This window comes from Sander lucioperca, chromosome 15 (genome assembly GCF_008315115.2).
Source record: "Sander lucioperca isolate FBNREF2018 chromosome 15, SLUC_FBN_1.2, whole genome shotgun sequence".
In the NCBI taxonomy this organism is placed as follows: Eukaryota; Metazoa; Chordata; class Actinopteri; order Perciformes; family Percidae; genus Sander; species Sander lucioperca.
Window position 1 is genome coordinate 275,206 of NC_050187.1, and position 20,734 is coordinate 295,939.

The following is a 20,734-nucleotide window of genomic DNA, read 5'->3' on the forward strand; positions in this document are numbered from 1 at the left end:
GCTCCCCACATATCGCTCAGCTTTTAAGTCCAGCAAACCAGAAATCCAGTCTGTGAAGGTATGGTCCAGTGACAAAACGGAAGAGCTGAAGGGATGCTTTCTCTGCACGGACTGGAATATTTTTCAAGGATGCGGACATGGACAGTGCTACTGAATCAATCACCGCCTACATATCTTTTTGTATTGACTCTGTCATACCCCAGAAAACTGTTACACAATATCCTAATAACAAACCCTACATTACAAGAGGCATTAAGGAATGCATTAACAGGAAGAAAACAGCTTTCAGATCTGGGAATAAAGCAGATGTCCGAGCTGCACAAAAAGACCTCAATCTGCAAATGAGAGCAGCTCGGCAGCAGTACAAGGAGCGGGCGGAACAAGATCTGTCAGAATCCAACGCAAAGACACTTTGGGACTCTATCAGAAAAATGACTAACATGGACACTAAAAGGAAGTCCCTGTTTGCCCACAATGAAATTGCAAAGGCAAACGAACTGAATAATTTTTATATGCGTTTTAATACTGATAATATCAGGGAATGTGCTGTAGTGCTGGAGAATGTAATTTGTAATTTTTTTTGTAATTTGACTTGGACAGAATTATAATTGAACCACACACTGTTACTAAGGTGTTTAAAAACATACAAACAACCAAAGCAAAAGGCCCTGATAACCTGTCTGCTTTTCTTTTAAAAACCTTTGCCGAAGAACTCTCATCAGCCTGGCATAAATTATTTCAGCTCTCTATAGACACATGTACAGTACCAAAACTCTGGAAAAAATCTATTATTATTCCAGTACCCAAAAAGGCATGTCCTCAGGAGAATAATGATTATCGGCCAGTGGCTATTACCTCCAATGTTTTTAAATCAATGGAGAGGCTTATGATTGAGATACTCCACACAGATGTGTAACAAATGTTAGATAAATACCAATTTGCTTACACAAAAAATCGTAGTACAAGCGATGCCATATCGACAATAATGCACCTCACTCTGAAGCACCTTGAAAGTCCTGTTTCATATGCTAGACTGCTTTTTGTAGATTTTAGTTCTGCCTTTAACTCAATCCAGCCAGATAACATGCTTAGGAAATTAGTTCAGTTAAATGTAAATCCCTTTTTAATCAGGTGGTATCACTCCATTTTGTCAAACAGGCCACAGCAGGTGAAGTTCAACTCCTCCATGTCTGATCCAGCAGTGTGCAGCACTGGCGCCCCCCAAGGGTGTGTCAGTTCACCTCTTCTGTTTACATTGTACACCAATGACTGCATCAGCTCTGAGCCAAATCAATATATAGTTCAATTTTCAGATGACACTGTCCTTCTCAGTTTGCTTACTAAAGAAAGCAATATAAGTATCCACCAAGTTGCTGTGGACAAGTAGAGGTCGACCGATAGTGGATGTTACCGATAGCGATAGCTAGGTTGGGCCGTATTTGCCGATAACCGATTAATCGACCGATAGTATTTATAACTTATACAGTTGACAAAATACATACATTGTTTCAAAAAAAGTCCAGACGCTTTTGCCAATAATCAAAATAATAATGTCATATTTATTGATATTACACCCACAGCAATGCTACACAAGCATGTGTGTTGTCTAAAACAGTTCTCCTACATATTTGGAGTCATCCAGTGCAAAAATAAACATAATGAGCATTATAATTCATATAAAGGACAAACAATCTCAAAACAGTGACGCCATTCTTCTCTGTAGAACGGTTTAGAACGGTAACAGACGATCTCTGACCTAGAGGGATCTATCTTTCCCACTTTATACTATAGATATATATATATATATATATATATATATATATATATATCATATATATATAATATATATTTGTTCTCGCTTGGATGCCCATATAAGGCGTAATGTGTGACGGACCTGCCTTCCCATTGGTTGAAAACATAAACAAAGGCATCATGGGAGATCCCCTTGTCGGTAGCACCTACTGTCTATGAGTAGCACGGAGTTAGCGGCAGAAATGACCGAAAACGTGATGAATTATGGACATCAAGTGGATAAATCTCGGATGTAACAGTTTGGATTTAATGCTCAACAACCCCGAAAAAGGCCCAAGTTCCAGGCTGGATAGAAAATCACCTGTAAAGGCTAGAAAGACACCAAAGACACCCCCGTGACGGCTAACTCCTGAGCTTTTAGCTGCAGCAATCAGTAAGTCTCTACGTTTAACTGTTATTAAATTATCTAAATATGAATCAGAGGTGCCGTTTGGGATCGTGGACGATCCTTTAGGTTCTGATTCTGACATTTGGGTCGGACTTGCGTTTATTTTTGTCAGTGTTTTAACCGCTTGAGGTAAGTTAGCCTACTACTAATGTTTAGCGTCATCTCTGTGGTGTTCTTTCTCTACTAATGCAACATCTATTCAACAAATTAATATGTACTGTATACATACCTTTTTGCTGTCGACACTTTAAACGAGCATCTGATGTCAGCCTTCTCCGCACAGCATGTGCTCTCCGTGCAGCGCGCAGTAACACGTGTCGAAAATAAACAACACGAGGCATCAGTGATAGTTTTTATTTCGCTTCTAGAGGCCGCTATTGTAATGCATGATGCCAGCAGACCCTTCTCAGCTCTCGCATACTGTGTAATGAATGACAGCGCGCGCTTCTCAGCCGCTCCAGCAACGGACGCAACCATCGGTATTAGGGCTGAACGATTAATTGCATTTGCGATAATATCGCGATATGTTAAAACGCGATTTCCTAATCGCAAAGGCTGCGATTTGGTCACATGACTCGCGAGAGCAAATCAGTCTGCACTCCGCAGAGAAAGCATCAACTAGCACGCTGTACCTTGAGCTGATTTCTGTCATTCAAACAACTCTGAGTTGTAGTTTAAAACTTTTACAGACATTTTAATAAAATGAAGGGTTTTATTCTGGTTCGAGTCCATACGTTAATGGATACAGGAACGCAGAACTGAAGGCTCGGTTGGCAACTAGCTCTGATTAGCTGTTAGCTCCGGTTAGCGGTTAGCTCCGTTAAAAAGATATGAGTGGAGGAGCTGCCACTGAGAGGGGTAACAACCAGACTAAATGACGTTCGGGGAGCTTTCACAGCAGCGTGGCCGCGGTGTTTCAACAGTTTTATTAGTACAGTTAATCCCACGGCAAGACCACCAGCAACTAGCTAACGTAACGATAGCATCTCTGAACAAGTGCACACGGCAGCACGCAACTTCACGAGGGGGAGGGGCTGGAGGCAGCTCCTCTCTGTGCACTGTAAAAAATTACACTGTTGTGTGTGTGTGTGTGTGTGTGTGTGTGTGTGTGTGTGTGTGTGTGTGTGTGTATATATACTATATTTTTACTTTTTTAACTGTCTAGTGTGTAATTGTGTGTTGTTCATACTATAAAATGATTTATTGTTTGTCTTTGTTGAATAATACAGAAGACAAAGCTTAAAAAAAAAAAATCGAATCGCAATCGCAATATTTGGGGAAAAAATCGCAATTAGATTATTTTCAAAAATCGTTCAGCCCTATAACGATAACAGATAACGATAGTTCCACCAATCAACTATCGGTGCCGATTAATCGGCAACACCGATGAAACGGTCGACCTCTATGGACAAGTTTGTCAACTGGTGCGACTCACATCAACTTCATATTAACACAAGCAAAACTGTGGAAATGCTGGTAGACCCAAGATCAGCTGGAGATCAGAGCCCGGTGGCCATCCATGGTTATGACATCAAGCAGGTGTCCTTTTTTAAATATCTAGGAGTTCATATTGATAATGACCTAAGTTGGCGCACACATGTAACAAATGTCTGTGCCAGAACTCATCAGCGTCTTTATTTTTTGCTTAGACTTAAGAGTGTTTGGGGCCTGTAAAAATATCATGTTAATCTTCTATAGAGCAACAATAGAGTCAATTCTTCAGTATGGTATAACCAGCTGGTTTGGGAATTTGACAGTTAAATCTAAAACTCAGATTTTTAATTTGGTTAAGACGGCAGGTAAAATTATGGGAACACCTGCTCCCCTTAACCCGCAGGAGCTTTTTAATTATGCAACAATCAGGCAGGCTAAGATTATCCTATCTGATAACTCTCATGTGTTGTTCTCGGAGTTTGAGCTATTGAACTCAGGAAAGAGGTACAGGGTTCCTCTCTGCAAATGTAATAGGTATAAGCACTCATTTGTTCCTCTCGCAGTTAAGCTCATAAATGAGCAGTGATGAACATATGACCATGAATTTTATTAATGTAAATTTGTGACTGAATGCATGTATGGATATGAATGAAGGAATTGCTGCATTTTTTTTTTTTTTCATGGATTGTAAGGATATTTACTAGCAGCTTTTAGAATATGGTAATTTGTAATTTGCACAGCTATTTGAGTAGCCTGGATGTTTCATGTACATTTTGTTTCTCTACCTTCGTTTTTACCCTGTGATGTGTGTCTATGATGTTACTCTTGCAGCAATTTCTCCCTGTGTCCAAAACAAATTTCTCCTTAGGGAGACTAATAAAGAGACTTTGACTTTGATTAGCAGCGAATTTCGTTTGATATCAGTGTATAACAATACTTGCTTTGGAGACATTGCTACGTGCTTTACATATGCCGTCCTGTATCACACAGGGACGCCTGAGGAACATATACCATCCTTTATCACACACAGGGACGCCTGAGGAACATATACCGTCCTGTATCACACACAGGGACGCCTGAGGAAAATATGCCGTCCTGTATCACACAGGGACGCCTGAGGAACATATACCGTCCTGTATCACACAGGGACGCCTGAGGAACATATACCGTCCTGTATCACACACAGGGACGCCTGAGGAACATATACCGTCCTGTATCACACAGGGACGCCTGAGGAACATATACCGTCCTGTATCACACAGGGACGCCTGAGGAACATATACCGTCCTGTATCACACAGGGACGCCTGAGGAACATATACCGTCCTGTATCACACAGGGACACCTGAGGAACATATACCGTCCTGTATCACACACAGGGACGCCTGAGGAACATATACCGTCCTGTATCACACAGGGACGCCTGAGGAACATATACCGTCCTGTATCACACACAGGGACGCCTGAGGAACATATACCGTCCTGCATCACACAGGGACGCCTGAGGAACATATACCGTCCTGCATCACACAGGGACGCCTGAGGAAACCCGGCAGCTGATCCACTTTCTGGGCTGAAAACGAGCAGAAGTTTCTGCGTTCATGTTGTAGCCATTCATTATTGTATTGGTACTGTATTATTATAATCATATGTAATTCATTCCTGTTCATGCACCTGTACATTGTTGTTGGTTATGATACAGGACACTAATGAAAGAAATGGGGTCTGGAGGGAAAGGTTACTGGCCAACAGGAATCAGACTGGTCTGGAGGGAAAGGTTACTGGTCAACAGGCATCAGACTGGTCTGGAGGGAAAGGTTACTGGTCAACAGGCATCAGACTGGTCTGGAGGGAAAGGTTACTGGTCAACAGGCATCAGACTGGTCTGGAGGGAAAGGTTACTGGTCAACAGACATCAGACTGGTCTGGAGGGAAAGGTTACTGGTCAACAGGCATCAGACTGGTCTGGAGGGAAAGGTTACTGGTCAACAGGCATCAGACTGGTCTGGAGGGAAAGGTTACTGGTCAACAGGCATCAGACTGGTCTGGAGGGAAAGGTTACTGGTCAACAGGCATCAGACTGGTCTGGAGGGAAAGGTTACTGGTCAACAGGCATCAGACTGGTCTGGAGGGAAAGGTTACTGGTCAACAGGCATCAGACTGGTCTGAGGGGAAAGGTTACTGGTCAACAGACATCAGACTGGTCTGGAGGGAAAGGTTACTGGCCAACAGGCATCAGACTGGTCTGGAATTTCAGAATAGCTGTAGTTTTTTGGTTGTTTGTGGTCTTGTGTGTCTTTTTTTAGTTTTATACATTTGAGTGCCTTTTTTATATGTGTGTGACATGTAAGTTATGGTTCTAATAGTTATAATAGTATATTATAATATTATATTATAAATAATACATATAATATATAAATAATATAATAGTAGTAATAGTATAATAGTTGTAATAATGTTTACTTTATTGGGCAATAAAGACAGCTTTTTGTTAACAAAGAAAGGGTTTCTGAACATCAATGAATTCAAAACAGTGATAACTAAAACATATATACAACACACCATGCAGTGTGTATACAAATATTTATTACAAACAGACCTAAGTATGTATGATGATGTAACCAAGTGGCGTCTCATTTCATAGGGGTATGTTTTCACCCCTACCACTCTGTTTCAAGGGACAAGGGCTAGGGGTAAGACGAAGGGGTAAGACAGAGAAATGGGATTCAGCCTTGAAGTCACTGGATTACACCAACACCCTTTCAACACTATACACATTTCATTTACAGCCATCCATCTGATTGAAGAATTATGCTGCCATTTTAACCAATGCAACTGTTTACACCGGCTGTGTAATGGCTCCAACTTCATTGATGCTCTATGTGCATAACTGCTATCCAGTGTCTCTTATATACCCAAGTCCCTGATTGTGTATTTGTGTTATGTCAAACAGTGCAAGGCAGTACTGTGGCTGAATAAATTCAGTTAATAGTAATTTATTTGCAATGCATTTACCATGTCCACTGATAATTTCACATCTCCTTTTGCTTGGACAATAAATATGCAATTATCAGTATATGAGCATAAGTCTGACTTAAGAGGTACAAGACACATTTTTAATGTCCAGCAAGCAGGTGTGCCGATCTACTATTAATTTAGAGAGACCTGCTGCCCATCCATCATCTCCGAGCAATCTCACTGATCGCTCCATTCACCTTCACTATAGTCCCAGCAGCAGCATGGGAATTAATCACTGACGCGCTGTGAAGCTAAATGGTTTTCTATAATGTTGAATGTCTTATATTCACCCTTTTCTGGATAAAACCACCACTACAAACAAGTTCATTATTTACAGTAGTTGATCCATAATCCCGAGGTAAAACCACAGGTAAAGAATTTGCAAACAGGAGAAAAAGAAGTGCTGACACCTGCTCAAGACTTTATCTACTGATACACTTTAAGCTACAACTTGTGAAGTCACTAAGAAATAGTCCTGCAACATATCATCCATAAGCACACAGCACTAACTTTAATAGGGATGGATATTGGCAAGGACCTCACGATTCAATTCCAATACTTTGGGTCATGATCCGATATTGATATGATTCGATACAATGCAATATCGATTTAATAATTCACATCATCAATATCCATACACATAGGTGACTGAAGTACCCACAGAATTCAAAAGAGTACCTTTTGATATTCGTGATATAATACTGTGTATTACTGATACAGATGTTAATTAAACGGGGAGATATTATTTATCCAGTGACAGCTGCAGTAGCTGCAATGCACAGCAACAACCACCTGGTGGCACATGTGAGCAGGCCAGATGCAGTTTCTCTGTCAGTACACCAGGGAAACAGAGAACCGCCGTAACAGTACTTGGTTTAATTGTCTTCAGGGCCTTTACAGTATATCTTCACATTACAGAGTCTTAATTTCATAATAGACATTTGTGTTATGATCATAGATTGTATAAAAGAAGGGGACGGACGTGGCTTCTGGGTCTGAAAAGTGAAGATCAATACTGAAGTGCATTAAACCTGAATTCATTCTATGCCCAGCAGAGGGCGACTCCACTGGCTCCAAAAACAAGCCTGATTAAGAAAATGACTACTTCTCACTTGCTTTATTACCTCAGTAGACTAACCCTAACCTTAACCATAACCATAATGAGTTTACGGACTCATTCACCAGTTACAATTCTTCTTCAATTGACTTATTTAACAAGAAAACACACGTCAACTTTGGGTTCGCCTGTTATTCCCGACCTAAGGCAGGGTTGGTAACATTTTCTAAACAAACAAAAAAAAAAACGTTTTTTTAAACACCCTGACAGCTATAAACAACTGATGGGCTCCGAAAAAGGAGATCTGTCATCTGTAGCTGCTGTAATCGTTTAAAAAGTCAGACAAATCAAACTGAACGGACCGCTTTATTAGAACCAATGAAAAGCTCCCAGCCCCGCTGCTCGTACTCTACCCCTCCCGTGAACGAGCCAGAGCTCTGTGCACGGCGTCGCCACCAGAGTCACTGCAAGTCTGCTGCAGGATGGAGGAGAAACTCAGGAAAAGTTAACGCTGCCGCGCTTAATGCAACTGCCCGCCCTGCTGAAAAGGCAAAGAAAAGAGACTAAAGCTGAAGACGCAGCAACTAAAAAGCGGTGAGACACACTGACTCAAACTGTGTACGCCTCGCATGCCACACACGTTTTCCAGCCTTTGCCTCTAAAGAATCCAGGGAAACCCTGACAAGGACTCTCCTTGTGAAGAAGTGACCACATACTGTCTCGTATTGTCACAGTGTTTTTCACATGACTGTTTTAAGCTCAGATCCACAGAGTTGTGCAGAACCAGTGCTGAGCTGGGAGGTAGAGGACTTACCAGACGCCCAGGATGACAGCTTGCTCCTCGGCGCTGAGGTCAGGCATCTCATACTGATCTGGCTCCGCTAGGTTGATCTTATCCAGCACCGTGTCATCCCCCAGACTGTAGTCCTGTAAGCACATGGAAACAGAGTCAGATGTATATACAGTCTGAAGCCATAAACCATGGAACATGAAAACAACTAAGCACTACCAAGTGAGCCAACATGCTTTTTGTTAGATTAAGCATATTTCTTGAAAAATTGCTTGCAGCCACAATTTTTAAGGGAAAAAGAAAGAAGACATACAACTTTAAGAGTTCCTCACGCATGGCGCTGCTTAGGTAATTTCTTGAAAAATGGAGATGGTAATGGTTGGGATATATTTTATATAACTTTCACTGATAAGATACCAACTATGGTTATAATTTACAGTAACAAATATGTGACCCAAGCAAATAGCTATTTTGTCCATTTCACTACTCTCTATGTCCTAATCCCCAGGGAGACACGCACTGACACAATTTAAGAGAAATAACAGTACACAGTGACACTGACAAGTCATGTCAGACAGACGATAGAGTTACGACCACATGGTACCCTAACTTCACTGAGCTGCTAATGCACTGTGCTGACTGCAGTTATCAGTATACATGCCACCAGCCCCGTCCTTGACATTTCACACCTGTTATAGTCAGAACTGGAGCAGAAACTCCATCTGGGTGTTGGAGAAATGCTAGAGTCGCCTCCCTCTCTTGTTGGTGCCCACCACATGCCTTTTATTTTACGGTCACACATTTGATTACTTTTCTAAGCTTTCTGATCTTGGACTAAACTCACCAAATAATTCCTCATAAGCCCTCTTTCAACTGCAGAATGCATTGAAAAGGCTTTGCTGGTTACTGACAGCTTGGGGTGTAACAGTATGAGTATTTGTCCCGAACCAATGAGTATAGAATGTTCGATCCAGTATGAGTTTTAATATTCAGTATTCTTCATTTGGGTACGCCCTATTTACAAAATAATTAGTCAAATTAGCCTAATACAATCTTATTTGGACTACGGCTTAACTGAACATAACTTCTGATGAAGCTTTGGAAGTCTCGACTTACCTATGTTGTTACCTTATGTTTTTTTATATTCCTATTTAGTCTGCATTTGTATTTATTTTGTCTTTGTAAAAAATCTTGCAGTTGCTAGCTGAACCATGCTAGTGGGGTAAGCCCTTGGCTGTATAACTCCTGAAACATGTGTTCTAGGTATGGCTATAACTTAACACAAAGTGAGAAAGCTGGAAGAGCCTTGATTTAATTTAGATCTTTTATTTGGGAGTGTTATGGTTTTACAGTAATTTACAGTCAACACTGGACAAACTTACTTCAATACATTTTTTTTATCCGAATACACGTGTCCAAAACACATGACAGATTTCAGTAAGATTTGGTGAAATGTTAGGCCATGGGCCAAAGAAAACCAGTTTACTTGGTGGAGCAGAAAATGCCACCATATGAGCCCTTCATGTTTTGACTCCTAACTGCTGAACCGTGGAGTATAGCAGAAAAATGCCCTTTTCTTGTATTCTTTAGTTGAAGATACATTTTTAGCCTTTAAAAAGTGTTTTCTGATCTAGCGTCCTAATCCCTGCAACAAAAAAGATTCATGTGGTAGTTGGCTGATGTGTCACCGCTATGGTTTAGGTTTGGTTTAGGAACAAAAACTAATAGGTTTAGGTAAGGCAAAGATTGTGTTTTAGGTTAAATTGACTACTTGGTTAAGGTTAGGAAAATATTATGGTCCAACAACATGTTGGTAGAAAACTGTGAATAACAGCTGTCTGTCAGATGTGTACAGATGTCCAACACCTCCATCCCAACCCCCTTCATACACATCTCTTAGGCTTTTTAACCATTTCACACTACTTCCGTCTTTACTCCAGACATCTATTTTCTGCCACTGGCTGGGTCACAGTGGCAGCAGACAAATACCTCTTTCACACCCATGATAAGGGTCGAACCATGGGTTATCTGACCCATGTTCATCTTTTCCTTTGTCAGTTTAATTGAATATAGATTAGCACCCCAAGTCTGACATCTCCCATACCAAAATCATGCTCTTCTGACATGGGTGGAGGACCCAGCAGTAGGGGTGTAATGGTACGTGTATTCGCACCGCATCGTTTCGGTACAGGGCTTTCGGTACGGTGCACGTGTGCACCGAACGGCCGAACGCAATCTTTTGTGTGCGGAACATAGGTCAATTTTCATGTTTCCACACAAACATATTAAGTGGCGGAAGTCTCCGCGTTCAGCGCAATCCCGCCCTGCAGCTGATTCTAAAGTTTTCATTGGTCATGTCAATATGTCAATCACTGTACAGATTGCCTACACCAAACACTGATCTCTAAACCTACCCGCCGTCACTGTAACCTAAACCAATGAAATTGACTGCAGGGCGGGATTTCCGCTGAAGTGGTTTGGGGGAAAAAAATAAAAAAAATCACACACCGCGCGCTGTACAACAACATACACGGCACGCTTTAGCCCAGCCTCTCGCTAGCTAGCGCCATGGCCAATGCAGACAAGGCCATAGACAGGACGGACAAGCCGGAGCTTGAAGAGCCACCCATATCATTAAGGTCTCCTGTTTGGGAACACTTCGGTTTCCCAGTGAAATACGTCAACGGACAAAGACTAGTCGATAAGACGAAAGACTAGTCGATAAGACGAAAGACCAGTCGATAAGACCAAAGCAGTGTGCCGACGTTGCTAACGCACTTGAAAAGGCATCACGCGAGTGTGAACATCACTACTACAAGGAAAAAAACGACCGTAATTCAAACGCAGCTCCCGTTGGCATTTAAACAGACCTTTGCTGGTAATTCCGATCGGGCCGACGCAATAACGAAAGCAATTGGTGTTTTTATAGCAGCTGATCTACGACCATACTCGGTTGTTGACAAGCTGGGATTGGTAATGCTGCACTGTAATCCATAGTTATTTATTTATATTTTTCATTATATTTTATTATGTGATATTGGTTTGAGACAGAGTATTTTATTTAGTGGAGAACTTTGCAGCAGTATTTTTCTTATTCTTTTTTATTTTATATATATTTTATTTATTATATTTTATTAAAAAGTGTTTTAAAAAGTGTAAACAAATTGTTAAAAAAAAGTTTATAGTAATAAACAACCTGCAGTTTAATGTTTGCATTTCTTTCCCTTACTGTACCGAAAATGAACCGAACCGTGACTTTAAAACCCAGGTACGTACCGAACTGTGATTTTTGCATACCGTTACACCCCTACCCAGCAGTGACAGGTAAATCAACCTGTAAGCCATATGACAAAACTAGTCTGCAGGGGAGTGATTGACTGTGCATGGACACAAAAACGGACCCTTTGTAAAGTGAGGATATTCACAGAAGGGATGAATGGGAGACTTATGAGGTATGACGGAGGACAATTAGACAATTGCAGTGCCGTGAGTGAGTGAGTGAGTGAGTGAGTGAGTGAGTGAGTGAGTGAGTGAGTGAGTGAGTGAGTGAGTGAGTGAGTGAGTGAGTGAGTGAGTGAGTGAGTGAGTGAGTGAGTGTGTGTGTGTGTGTGTGTGTGTGTGTGTGTGTGTGTGTGTGTGTGTGTGTGTGTGTGTGTGTGTGTGTGTGTGTGTGTGTGTGTGTGTGTGTGTGTGCGCGCTCCAAAGACCTCTCAAAAGCACATTTATTCCTCTGCTCTAGGATTGGGCATCGAGAACCGATTCCTACTTGGAATCGTTTTCAAAAATTACAATTCCATCGGAATTGTTTCTTTATTGGAAGTTTGGAATTGTTTAGAAGATTTGGTTTCAAATCCGATCATCGCTTCCCAATTTAACATGTGCAAGTTTTGGTTTCTGAAGCGGCCAGGCGCTTGTTGTGTTGCAGCCTTGGAGCACAGTAAGCAGCGCTCTAGTCTGGCTTTATTTTACATTGAAAAAGCTGTAAAACTGCAAACCACCACTGAATCAAAATAAAACTTTCCTCTTATTTGTGAAAATAGGCATGTGACGCGTTTCAACTCCACCCCTCAAAGAATCAGAATTGATAAGAACCAGAATTGGAATCAGAATTGTTAAAATCCAAACGATGCCCAACCCTACTCTGCTCTCCCTCAACTTCACAGAGCATGATTAAACATGCAGACAGTGGCCATCCTTCTCTTTTTGCTGGCTGGTGTTTGTGTGTGTGGTGCGAGTGTGTGTGTCAGCAGACTGTGGTGGGCGTCTGACCAGCTCTTCATCATGAAGGGTGGTGGAACTGTAACCATGTCAACAGGAAGTCATTTAATGCAACAAAAACATGTTTTTCTTGTTAGACACACATAACAAATGGGTTGTCACAGTCTAACATGACACACTCAAAAGTTAACATAGGGCACAATGGCCGAACTATGAAGAACATTTTGCAACTGAATTCATAGATTTATTATTTGACCTCCTTTCTAGAGATGTAATATGTTTTTGCCTGTAAATTTGTGTAATGCATATTAAAGGTCCCATGACATGGTGCTCTTTGGATGCTTTTATATAGACCTCAGTGGTCCCCTAATACTGTATCTGAAGTCTCTTTTATATAGACCTTAGTGGTCCCCTAATACTGTATCTGAAGTCTCTTTATATAGACCTTAGTGGTCCCCTAATACTGTATCTGAAGTCTCTTTTATATAGACCTTAGTGGTCCCCTAATACTGTATCTGAAGTCTCTTTTATATAGGCCTTAGTGGTCCCCTAATACTGTATCTGAAGTCTCTTTTATATAGGCCTTAGTGGTCCCCTAATACTGTATCTGAAGTCTCTTTCCCGAAATTCAGCCTTGGTGCAGAATTACAGCCACTAGAGCCAGTCCCACAATGAGCTTTCCTTAGGATGTGCCATTTCTGTGTCTGTAGCTTTAAATGCTATTGAGGAGGAGAGAGGGGGGGGCAAGGTGGAGGGTGTGGCTTTGACCAACTGCCACTTTGCTCATTTGCAAGCCATGATGTCTCTCTCTTTCTCATGGGCGGGCCAAATTCTCTGGGCGGGCAAAGCAGAAAAAGGGGAGGTAACCTTTCCTCTTATGACCTCATAAGGAGCAAGATTCCAGATCGGCCCATCTGAGCTTTCATTTTCTCAAAGGCAGAGCAGGATACCCAGGGCTCGGTTTACACCTATCACCATTTCTAGCCACTGGGGGACCATAGGCAAGCTGGGGGAACTCATATTAACGTTAAAAAAACCTCATAAAGTGAAATTTTCATGCCATGGGACCTTTAAAGCTATGGTGCGTAGTGTCTGTCCCCCCAATTCTAAGTAATGACAACAACACTGTCGGAGCATCCACATGACGAAAGGCTTCTGTGATCACTGAATATTCAAATATTTGTTCAATGGGCAGGTATTAGATTTTCAAAATTAGGATTTGAATATTCTTTTTTTTTTTTGTTGCAAAAAACGTGCACGCAGGTTTTGAACTGTGGTGTTTTGTCGGGATTAAGCTGCTTCCTGCTGGCTAATTTATGCAGCGCTATGTCATCCATTTCAGCCAAGAACGGAGAGATGTTGAGTAACAGCGATCAGTGTGATGTGTGGAGAGGTCTCTATGTTTACACTGTAGCAGCCTGCTGACCTTTGATAAAGGTGGAGATAGTACGGCCGTTCATAATGCTAATGTTGCAAATAGTGTAGCAGGGAAGGTTTGTTCAGTCAGTCATCTGAACAACAAAAGGTTCAAAGTGGTAAATGAAGTATCAAAAACACCAATTTGGAAAGAAGCCATCAGAAGCTCCTACCTTGGGCAGGCTGGCCGGAGGTGTGGGAGTGGGACTGGCCTCATCATCCGTCTGGCCCGGCTGTGGCTGCTTTCTCTTGACCTCAAGGATGAGCTGAGCCAAGTACTTTTGCTGGAAATGGGTCCGTTTGCCAAGAGCACCTTGATTGACCAGATATATTTGTTACATTGAATTAAGGTATCACTAAGGCTGGATCAGTATGGGCTTAGGACGATCATTACCAGCTATGACAGCCTCCTCTAATGTATTTTCAATTAGTTACTCAATTATTGACCAAACCCAGACCATGCTGTACTTTACGTACCAGTCATGTTGATATCCAGTCCTGAGAGCTCCTGGGCCTTGTTGATGTGTTCCTTGGCTGGCTGATAATCGTAGTAGGTCAGACTGGTGTAGACACACTCCAAGTGGAAATGGATAGCCAAGTTTCTCTGCTCTGAGAACACAGTCTGACATTTCAGCACTGTGAAAGAAGACATAGAAGAGTTCTACAATTACAATCAAAACAATACTAAACTACACTTCTTTTTCACACCAACGACCCGGGTCAGACCAGGGTCATCGGACCCCCCATGTTCAACCGCTCTTTTGGAAATTCAAACCAAGCCAGTCAGCAATACATACCAATTACCCCACTGCTGGAAATGGGTGGGGGGGTGTTTACACTCACATTCAGTGAACAGCTAACATCACATACTCCAGTCCAGCTGTACACCAGCAGAACTAGTGTTTGGTACAGCAGGACCTGAACAGCAGGCTGCAGAGACATCCCACAGCCAGCTCGGGCACAGGACCAAGCCATGAAAGAGAGGAAGGACTTCTTTCTGACTTTTACATTACATGTCATTTAGCTGACGCTTTTATCCAAAGCGACTTACAATTGCTATATATATCAGAGGTCGCACGCCTCTGGAGCAACTAGGGGTTAAGTGCCTTGCTCAGGGACATGGTTGATGTATCACAGTGGGAATCGAACCTGGGTCTCCCACACCACAGGCATGGGTCATATCCACTGCTCCATCACCACCCCTGACTTGATGTTCTAAAGTACAAATTAACACTCAACATATGATTTCTTGGAGAAAGACGATGTTACCTTTATTCATTCATCTATTATTATTATTATTGCTTTATTTTTCACATACTGCCGTTGAAAATTGTTTTATTTTGTATATTTGAAGTATATATTGTAGATTTACATTGTTTGGCATTCTGTGGACAGCAAAGGAAGAATTTTATTGTACAGGGAAACACGTTTCCTTACTGTGCATATGACAAAAAAACTTTGAATTTGAATTTCTCCTCTTCTTCATTTCATTCATTGCAGGTGCAGTAGTAAACAAGGAAGTAGCTACTCTATTGATTCAGGAGAGTTTCAGGACGAGGGGAGATCATTTCTTTTTGTTTGATATCATTAAAGGGAGGCTGTGCTGTCTGTCTGTCTGTGAAGGGGAGATTGGCGTGAGCCTGAACTGCCGGCTGCACACATGTGTTGGGCGAGCGAGACAGAGAGCGTTGGTGCTTTGAATGAGAGAAATAAAACGGTACTTTCTGATTGGTTCCCAATGGAAAAGCACAGTTCCACCACAGCTAGCTGCTTTCCGACCAAGTAACGTAGTTATAGGAAAAGTCCACTTCTAAACAGATCTACTAACTACTCTCCCCCAAAACTGTTTTTCCGTTTGCATTCCCACTGGCCAAGTGGCCATCGGGACTGGTAGGAGGGGTAAGGGAGTGATGCAAGCACGGCAACGGTCTTTATAGCATTAAAATCAGAAAACAAATACACCAAAAAAAAGTATGAACTAAATACTAAATCTAATCTAATTTGTCATAATTTAAACAAGTCTCCCGAAGAGAAACGAGTATCTCTCTCTCCCCCGCCTTTGTCTGCTGCGCTGTGGACGTGTGTGTGTGTGTGTGTGTGTGTGTGTGTGTGTGTGTGTGTGACTGTGAGTGTGTGTGTGTGTGTGACTGTGAGTGTGTGACTGAGTGTGTGTGTGTGTGTGTGTGTGTGTGTGTGTGTGTGTGACTGAGTGTGTGTGTGTGTGTGTGTGACTGTGAGTGTGTGTGTGTGTGTGTGTGTGTGTGTGTGTGTGTGTGACTGTGAGTGTGTGTGTGTGTGACTGTGAGTGTGTGTGTGACTGTGAGTGTGTGTGTGTGTGTGTGTGTGTGTGAGAGACTGACTGTGTGAGTGTGTGTGTGTGTGTGTGTGTGTGTGTGTGTGTGTGTGTGTGTGTGTGTGTGTGTGTGTGTGTGTGTGTGTGTGTGTGTGTGTGTGTGTGACGGCCCGGTCAGCGTGGTTGTCACGCTTGTGGAGTTTAACTCCAAAAAGTTAACAGTTAACCACAGGTTCCCGTTAATCTCATGATGGACATGTGTTGTGATATTTAAGCAAACAAACCGTCAACGGTGAAATAAAAGCCTCTTATTTACGAGAGCGGTCTGAGAGACCTCCAGCTTACAGCGGGGTGTGTGTAGGTGTGTGTGTGTGTATGTGTGTGTGTGTGTGTGTGTGAGATCAGTCTGAGAGACCTCCAGCTTACAGTGGGGTCTCTGAGCATGACTGGCTGAGCGACAAGCTAGAGGCCGGGGCAGGCACTTGCTGGCTGTCGCCTCACTTCATGGAGCTCCTCAACTCCGAAAACTTTGAAGCAAATTGTCAATTTGGCATCAATGTTCACAAGACTGCCTATATTCGAAATCTAAACAGTTAATTTCTCTCCTAAAACGTTGTCAGAAGTTAAATTAGTGATGAATAAGATGGCGAAAATTGTTAAAATTGTCCCATTGTTGGTCTGTCTGTACTGGAAACCCGACCCTCGTTGACCTAGGTTCCTATGCTGAAAAGGGAACAGCGAAAAGACCCTGCCCTGAAGTAGGAGCTGAAAGAGTTACAGGAACTGCAGCCAGAGGAACTCAAAAATCCCCAAATTGGTCCAGTCAGAACACGAGAAAAAAAGGGTTCTAGGAATTTTATGTTCTAGGAACTGCAAAAATCCCTCCGGTCGGAAAGCAGCTAATTGTTCCACCTAACAAGTTCCTTCTGGGGCGCACTGCTAGCTCAACCCCATGGAAGCATCAGTCCTTACCGCAGTGGCTCAGGTGCGATTCCAAACTGCGGCCCTTTGCATGTCATTCCCCTCCCTCCTTTCCTGTCTACAGAAAAAGTTCCTTCCCAAGATTTCTTTTGCAGAGCCGCCGTCTCTACATCTGAAGGTTAGTGCCACATAAAACGATTGTGATTGGTTTAAACAAATGCAAACAACCCAAAGCCTTTTTTTTCCTATCCCAGAATGTGTGTGTTGTAGCGCTACCTTACTCCACAGCGCTGTGGAGTGTGTTATTCCCCTCCCTGCCTAAACCATAACCTTCCTACGTAACACTAAGGCATCTGCTGCGTGCGGCCACGAGAGAGAGGACAACAAACATGGTGGCTTTAAAAACTTCAGACAACAAAGAAGCGCTGAATGCAAAATAAGTGGTATCAAGATAAAAGATTCTGGCTTCTGGCGAATGGTTCCAAACAATGGCACAGCAGCTGCCGGTGCAGTCGCCGTGGTTATATTCAGCTCATCAGACGTTTCCTAAAAATAAAGATGGTTCCCCAGTCCCACATCGAGTCTCAGTTGAGTCTGAAGTCACTGTGTGCGTGACTTAAGTGTGACTCGAGTCCAAGTCTCAAACTATGATGTATGTATGTACAGTATGTATGTACTATATGTATGTATGTACTCTTATCTGTCTATATATCTAAACACCTGGCAAAGTACTCAGAACTGTGTCAGTGGTAGTTCCTGCTACCATAGCTGTCTCCCACACACAAGATGAAAACAATACCTAACTAAAAAACTCCTGCACAGATACAATCAAACCCGTCAATCAAGCAGCTTGCAATGTAAACATGCAGTAGAGTTCTGAGAAGAACACCGGGATGTTTGAAATTCAGGAGTAATACCGTGGACAGACATCCAAGTTGTTCCCCTAAGCACCATCCATGTGAACCGAGTACAGCTGCACTCTTTATAGTCCCAGCCCAAAGTACTCAGGCCTTGAGGTGACACATTAAAAAGACAAACAGAGCGTGGCGGTGATGGCAGGGGATGAAAGCTTGGTCTCTTATCTGCTGCCTGGCTCCTTCTCTTTCTTTCCATCTGATCTGTTTATTAATGTGGCCTGTCACAGAGACAGAGAGGTTATCTTTAGCTGAGACTGGCAGGAGTAAAAAAGCACAGAGGAGGTGTATAATTCATGATCAGAAATCATACTCTTTCCTTCCCATTCAACATTAATGAAGAGACACCAAGGCTGATGGCGCTCAAAGCGAGCAAGTAGAGAGAGACCGAGATTTGCATGCAACACATCTGTGTCACCTTTTGCATCGGTGATATTACACTGCAGGAAAATAACTTTTGGTGGTTGTGTGAGCAGTCGAGTAGAAGGAAAGAGAAACACACTTAAAGCCAGATTTCAGAATTATTCAACCTCTTAAAAGCGAACTTTGGCTTTTGGGCAATTGGAATATAATATTTTATCATTTTATCCAGAGTAGGGCCTAGTCTCCCATTGTCAGACCTTCCTCCACAGCGCTGGGGGTCTGACTAGTCCACACAGCATTCTGGGATGGAATGGTTTGTGTATTTGTGGGGAACCATCACAGTCCTGGGGTCATGGTGCGGTGCACGATGCACTGCTTGCTAATTTAGCTTTATCATCACAATTTAATTATCACCTACTTTCCATGAAATTTGAGGGCCTGTAAAATAAACCGTTAGATTTTTTTATTATTCTGTTTATTTTGGTATTTTCAATTTGATAACATAGAGATGCTTTTCAGTTTAATAGCCTACTGTGACCTGTTGCCTTCTGGGAAAGTGTTTGTTCAGTGTTCATACCAGTGAGTGAAGTGGAAATAAAAAAGGTGCTGGTACTCTCTTGCATTGGCAAATCATTATGACATTTGAGATTTCTACAGTGAAAAACTAAACTTGGAGATATTGCTGGTACAACAATGTATTGTTATTTATTAACAACATAAATGTATGTATTTATTAAGTTGTGTGTGTGTGTGTGTGTGTGTGTGTGTGTGTGTGTTTGTTTGTTTCTCTTGACAGCTGTAGTCCCCTCTCTGTCTGGCCAGCAAGTGATGGGATGCTGCTACATGTTTTGCAGCCCAGTTTGTTATCTTTAAAAATGAGCCAGCTGTTCGAGGAGCAAAAATACATCATTTGGTCCCTTGACCAACAGTCAGGCCATCCATGTGTTTGGTTACTCCCGTTATCGTTGGTGTCATTGACTAAGGTAACCTTAAGGTTGGTAGCTGCAGACTCCTCATTAACGCTAGCTGTTCCGCTCACATCAACGCTAACGGTAGTTTGAAGCTCATGAATGGTACCTGATGTTTCTGGTTGGACTTGGACCTCTGTTGATGTGTCTGGCTCTGGCACACGCCTTCTTTTAGTACCTTTCTGAAGCCAGGCTAACATAACCACTTACAAACTCCACACACTTCTTTTTAGTTTCTAGCTTTTCAGCAGTGAAAAATGTTTCTGCTGCATCGACTCGCACCTGGGTATGAACCGAACAGGGACTTCTGTGTACCGTTACTAGGGCTGAACGATTTTGGAAAATAATCTAATTGCGATTTTTTCCCCAAAAATTGCGATTGTGATTCGATTATTTTTTTAAGCTTTGTCTTTATTCAACAAAGACAAACAATAAATCATTTTATAGTATGAACAACACACAATTACACACTAGACAGTTAAAAAAGTAAAAATATAGTATATATATATATACACACACACACACACACACACGTGTATTTTTTTTTTTTACAGTGCACAGAGAGGAGCTGCCTCCAGCCCCTCCCCCTCGTGAAGTTGCGTGCTGCCGTGTGTACTTGTTCAGAGAGGCTATCGTTACGTTAGCTAGTTGCTGGTGTTCTTGCCGTGGGATTAACTGTACTAATAAAACTGTTGAAACACCGCGGCCACACTGCTGTGAAAGCTCCCCGAACGTCATTTATCAGAGTCTGGTTGTTACCCCTCTCAGTGGCAGCTCCTCCACTCATATCTTTATAACGGAGCTAACCGCTAACCGGAGCTAACCGCTAATCAGAGCTAGCTAATAGTTGCCAACCGAGCCTTCAGTTCTGCGTGTCTGTATCCATTAACTGCACGTATGGACTCAAACCAGAATAAAACCCTTCATTTTATTAAAATGGCTGTAAAAGTTTTAAACTACAACTCAGAGTTGTTTGAATGACAGAAATCAGCTCAAGGTACAGCGTAGCGTTAGCATGCTAAGTTGATGCTTTCTCTGCGGAGTGCAGACTGATTTGCTCTCGCGAGTCGTGACCAAATCGCAGCCTTTGCGATTAGGAAATCGCGTTTTAACATATCGCGATATTATCGCAAATGCAATTAA

The 20,734-nt window shown here is 42.2% G+C and overlaps 1 protein-coding gene across 1 annotated transcript in view; it reads right to left on the reverse strand.

Moving 5' to 3' along the window:
• The window catches only part of ttc27 (tetratricopeptide repeat domain 27), a 115,866-nt gene that overhangs the window by 54,551 nt on the left and 40,581 nt on the right, over positions 1–20,734 (reverse strand). Inside the window, exons 6-8 of the mRNA XM_031299979.2 lie at positions 14,610–14,768; positions 14,306–14,445; positions 8,523–8,635 (exon numbers count right to left, since the gene is read on the reverse strand). Coding sequence (XP_031155839.1) covers positions 8,523–8,635; positions 14,306–14,445; positions 14,610–14,768 — 412 coding nt within the window. The remainder of the gene's footprint in view (positions 1–8,522; positions 8,636–14,305; positions 14,446–14,609; positions 14,769–20,734) is intronic.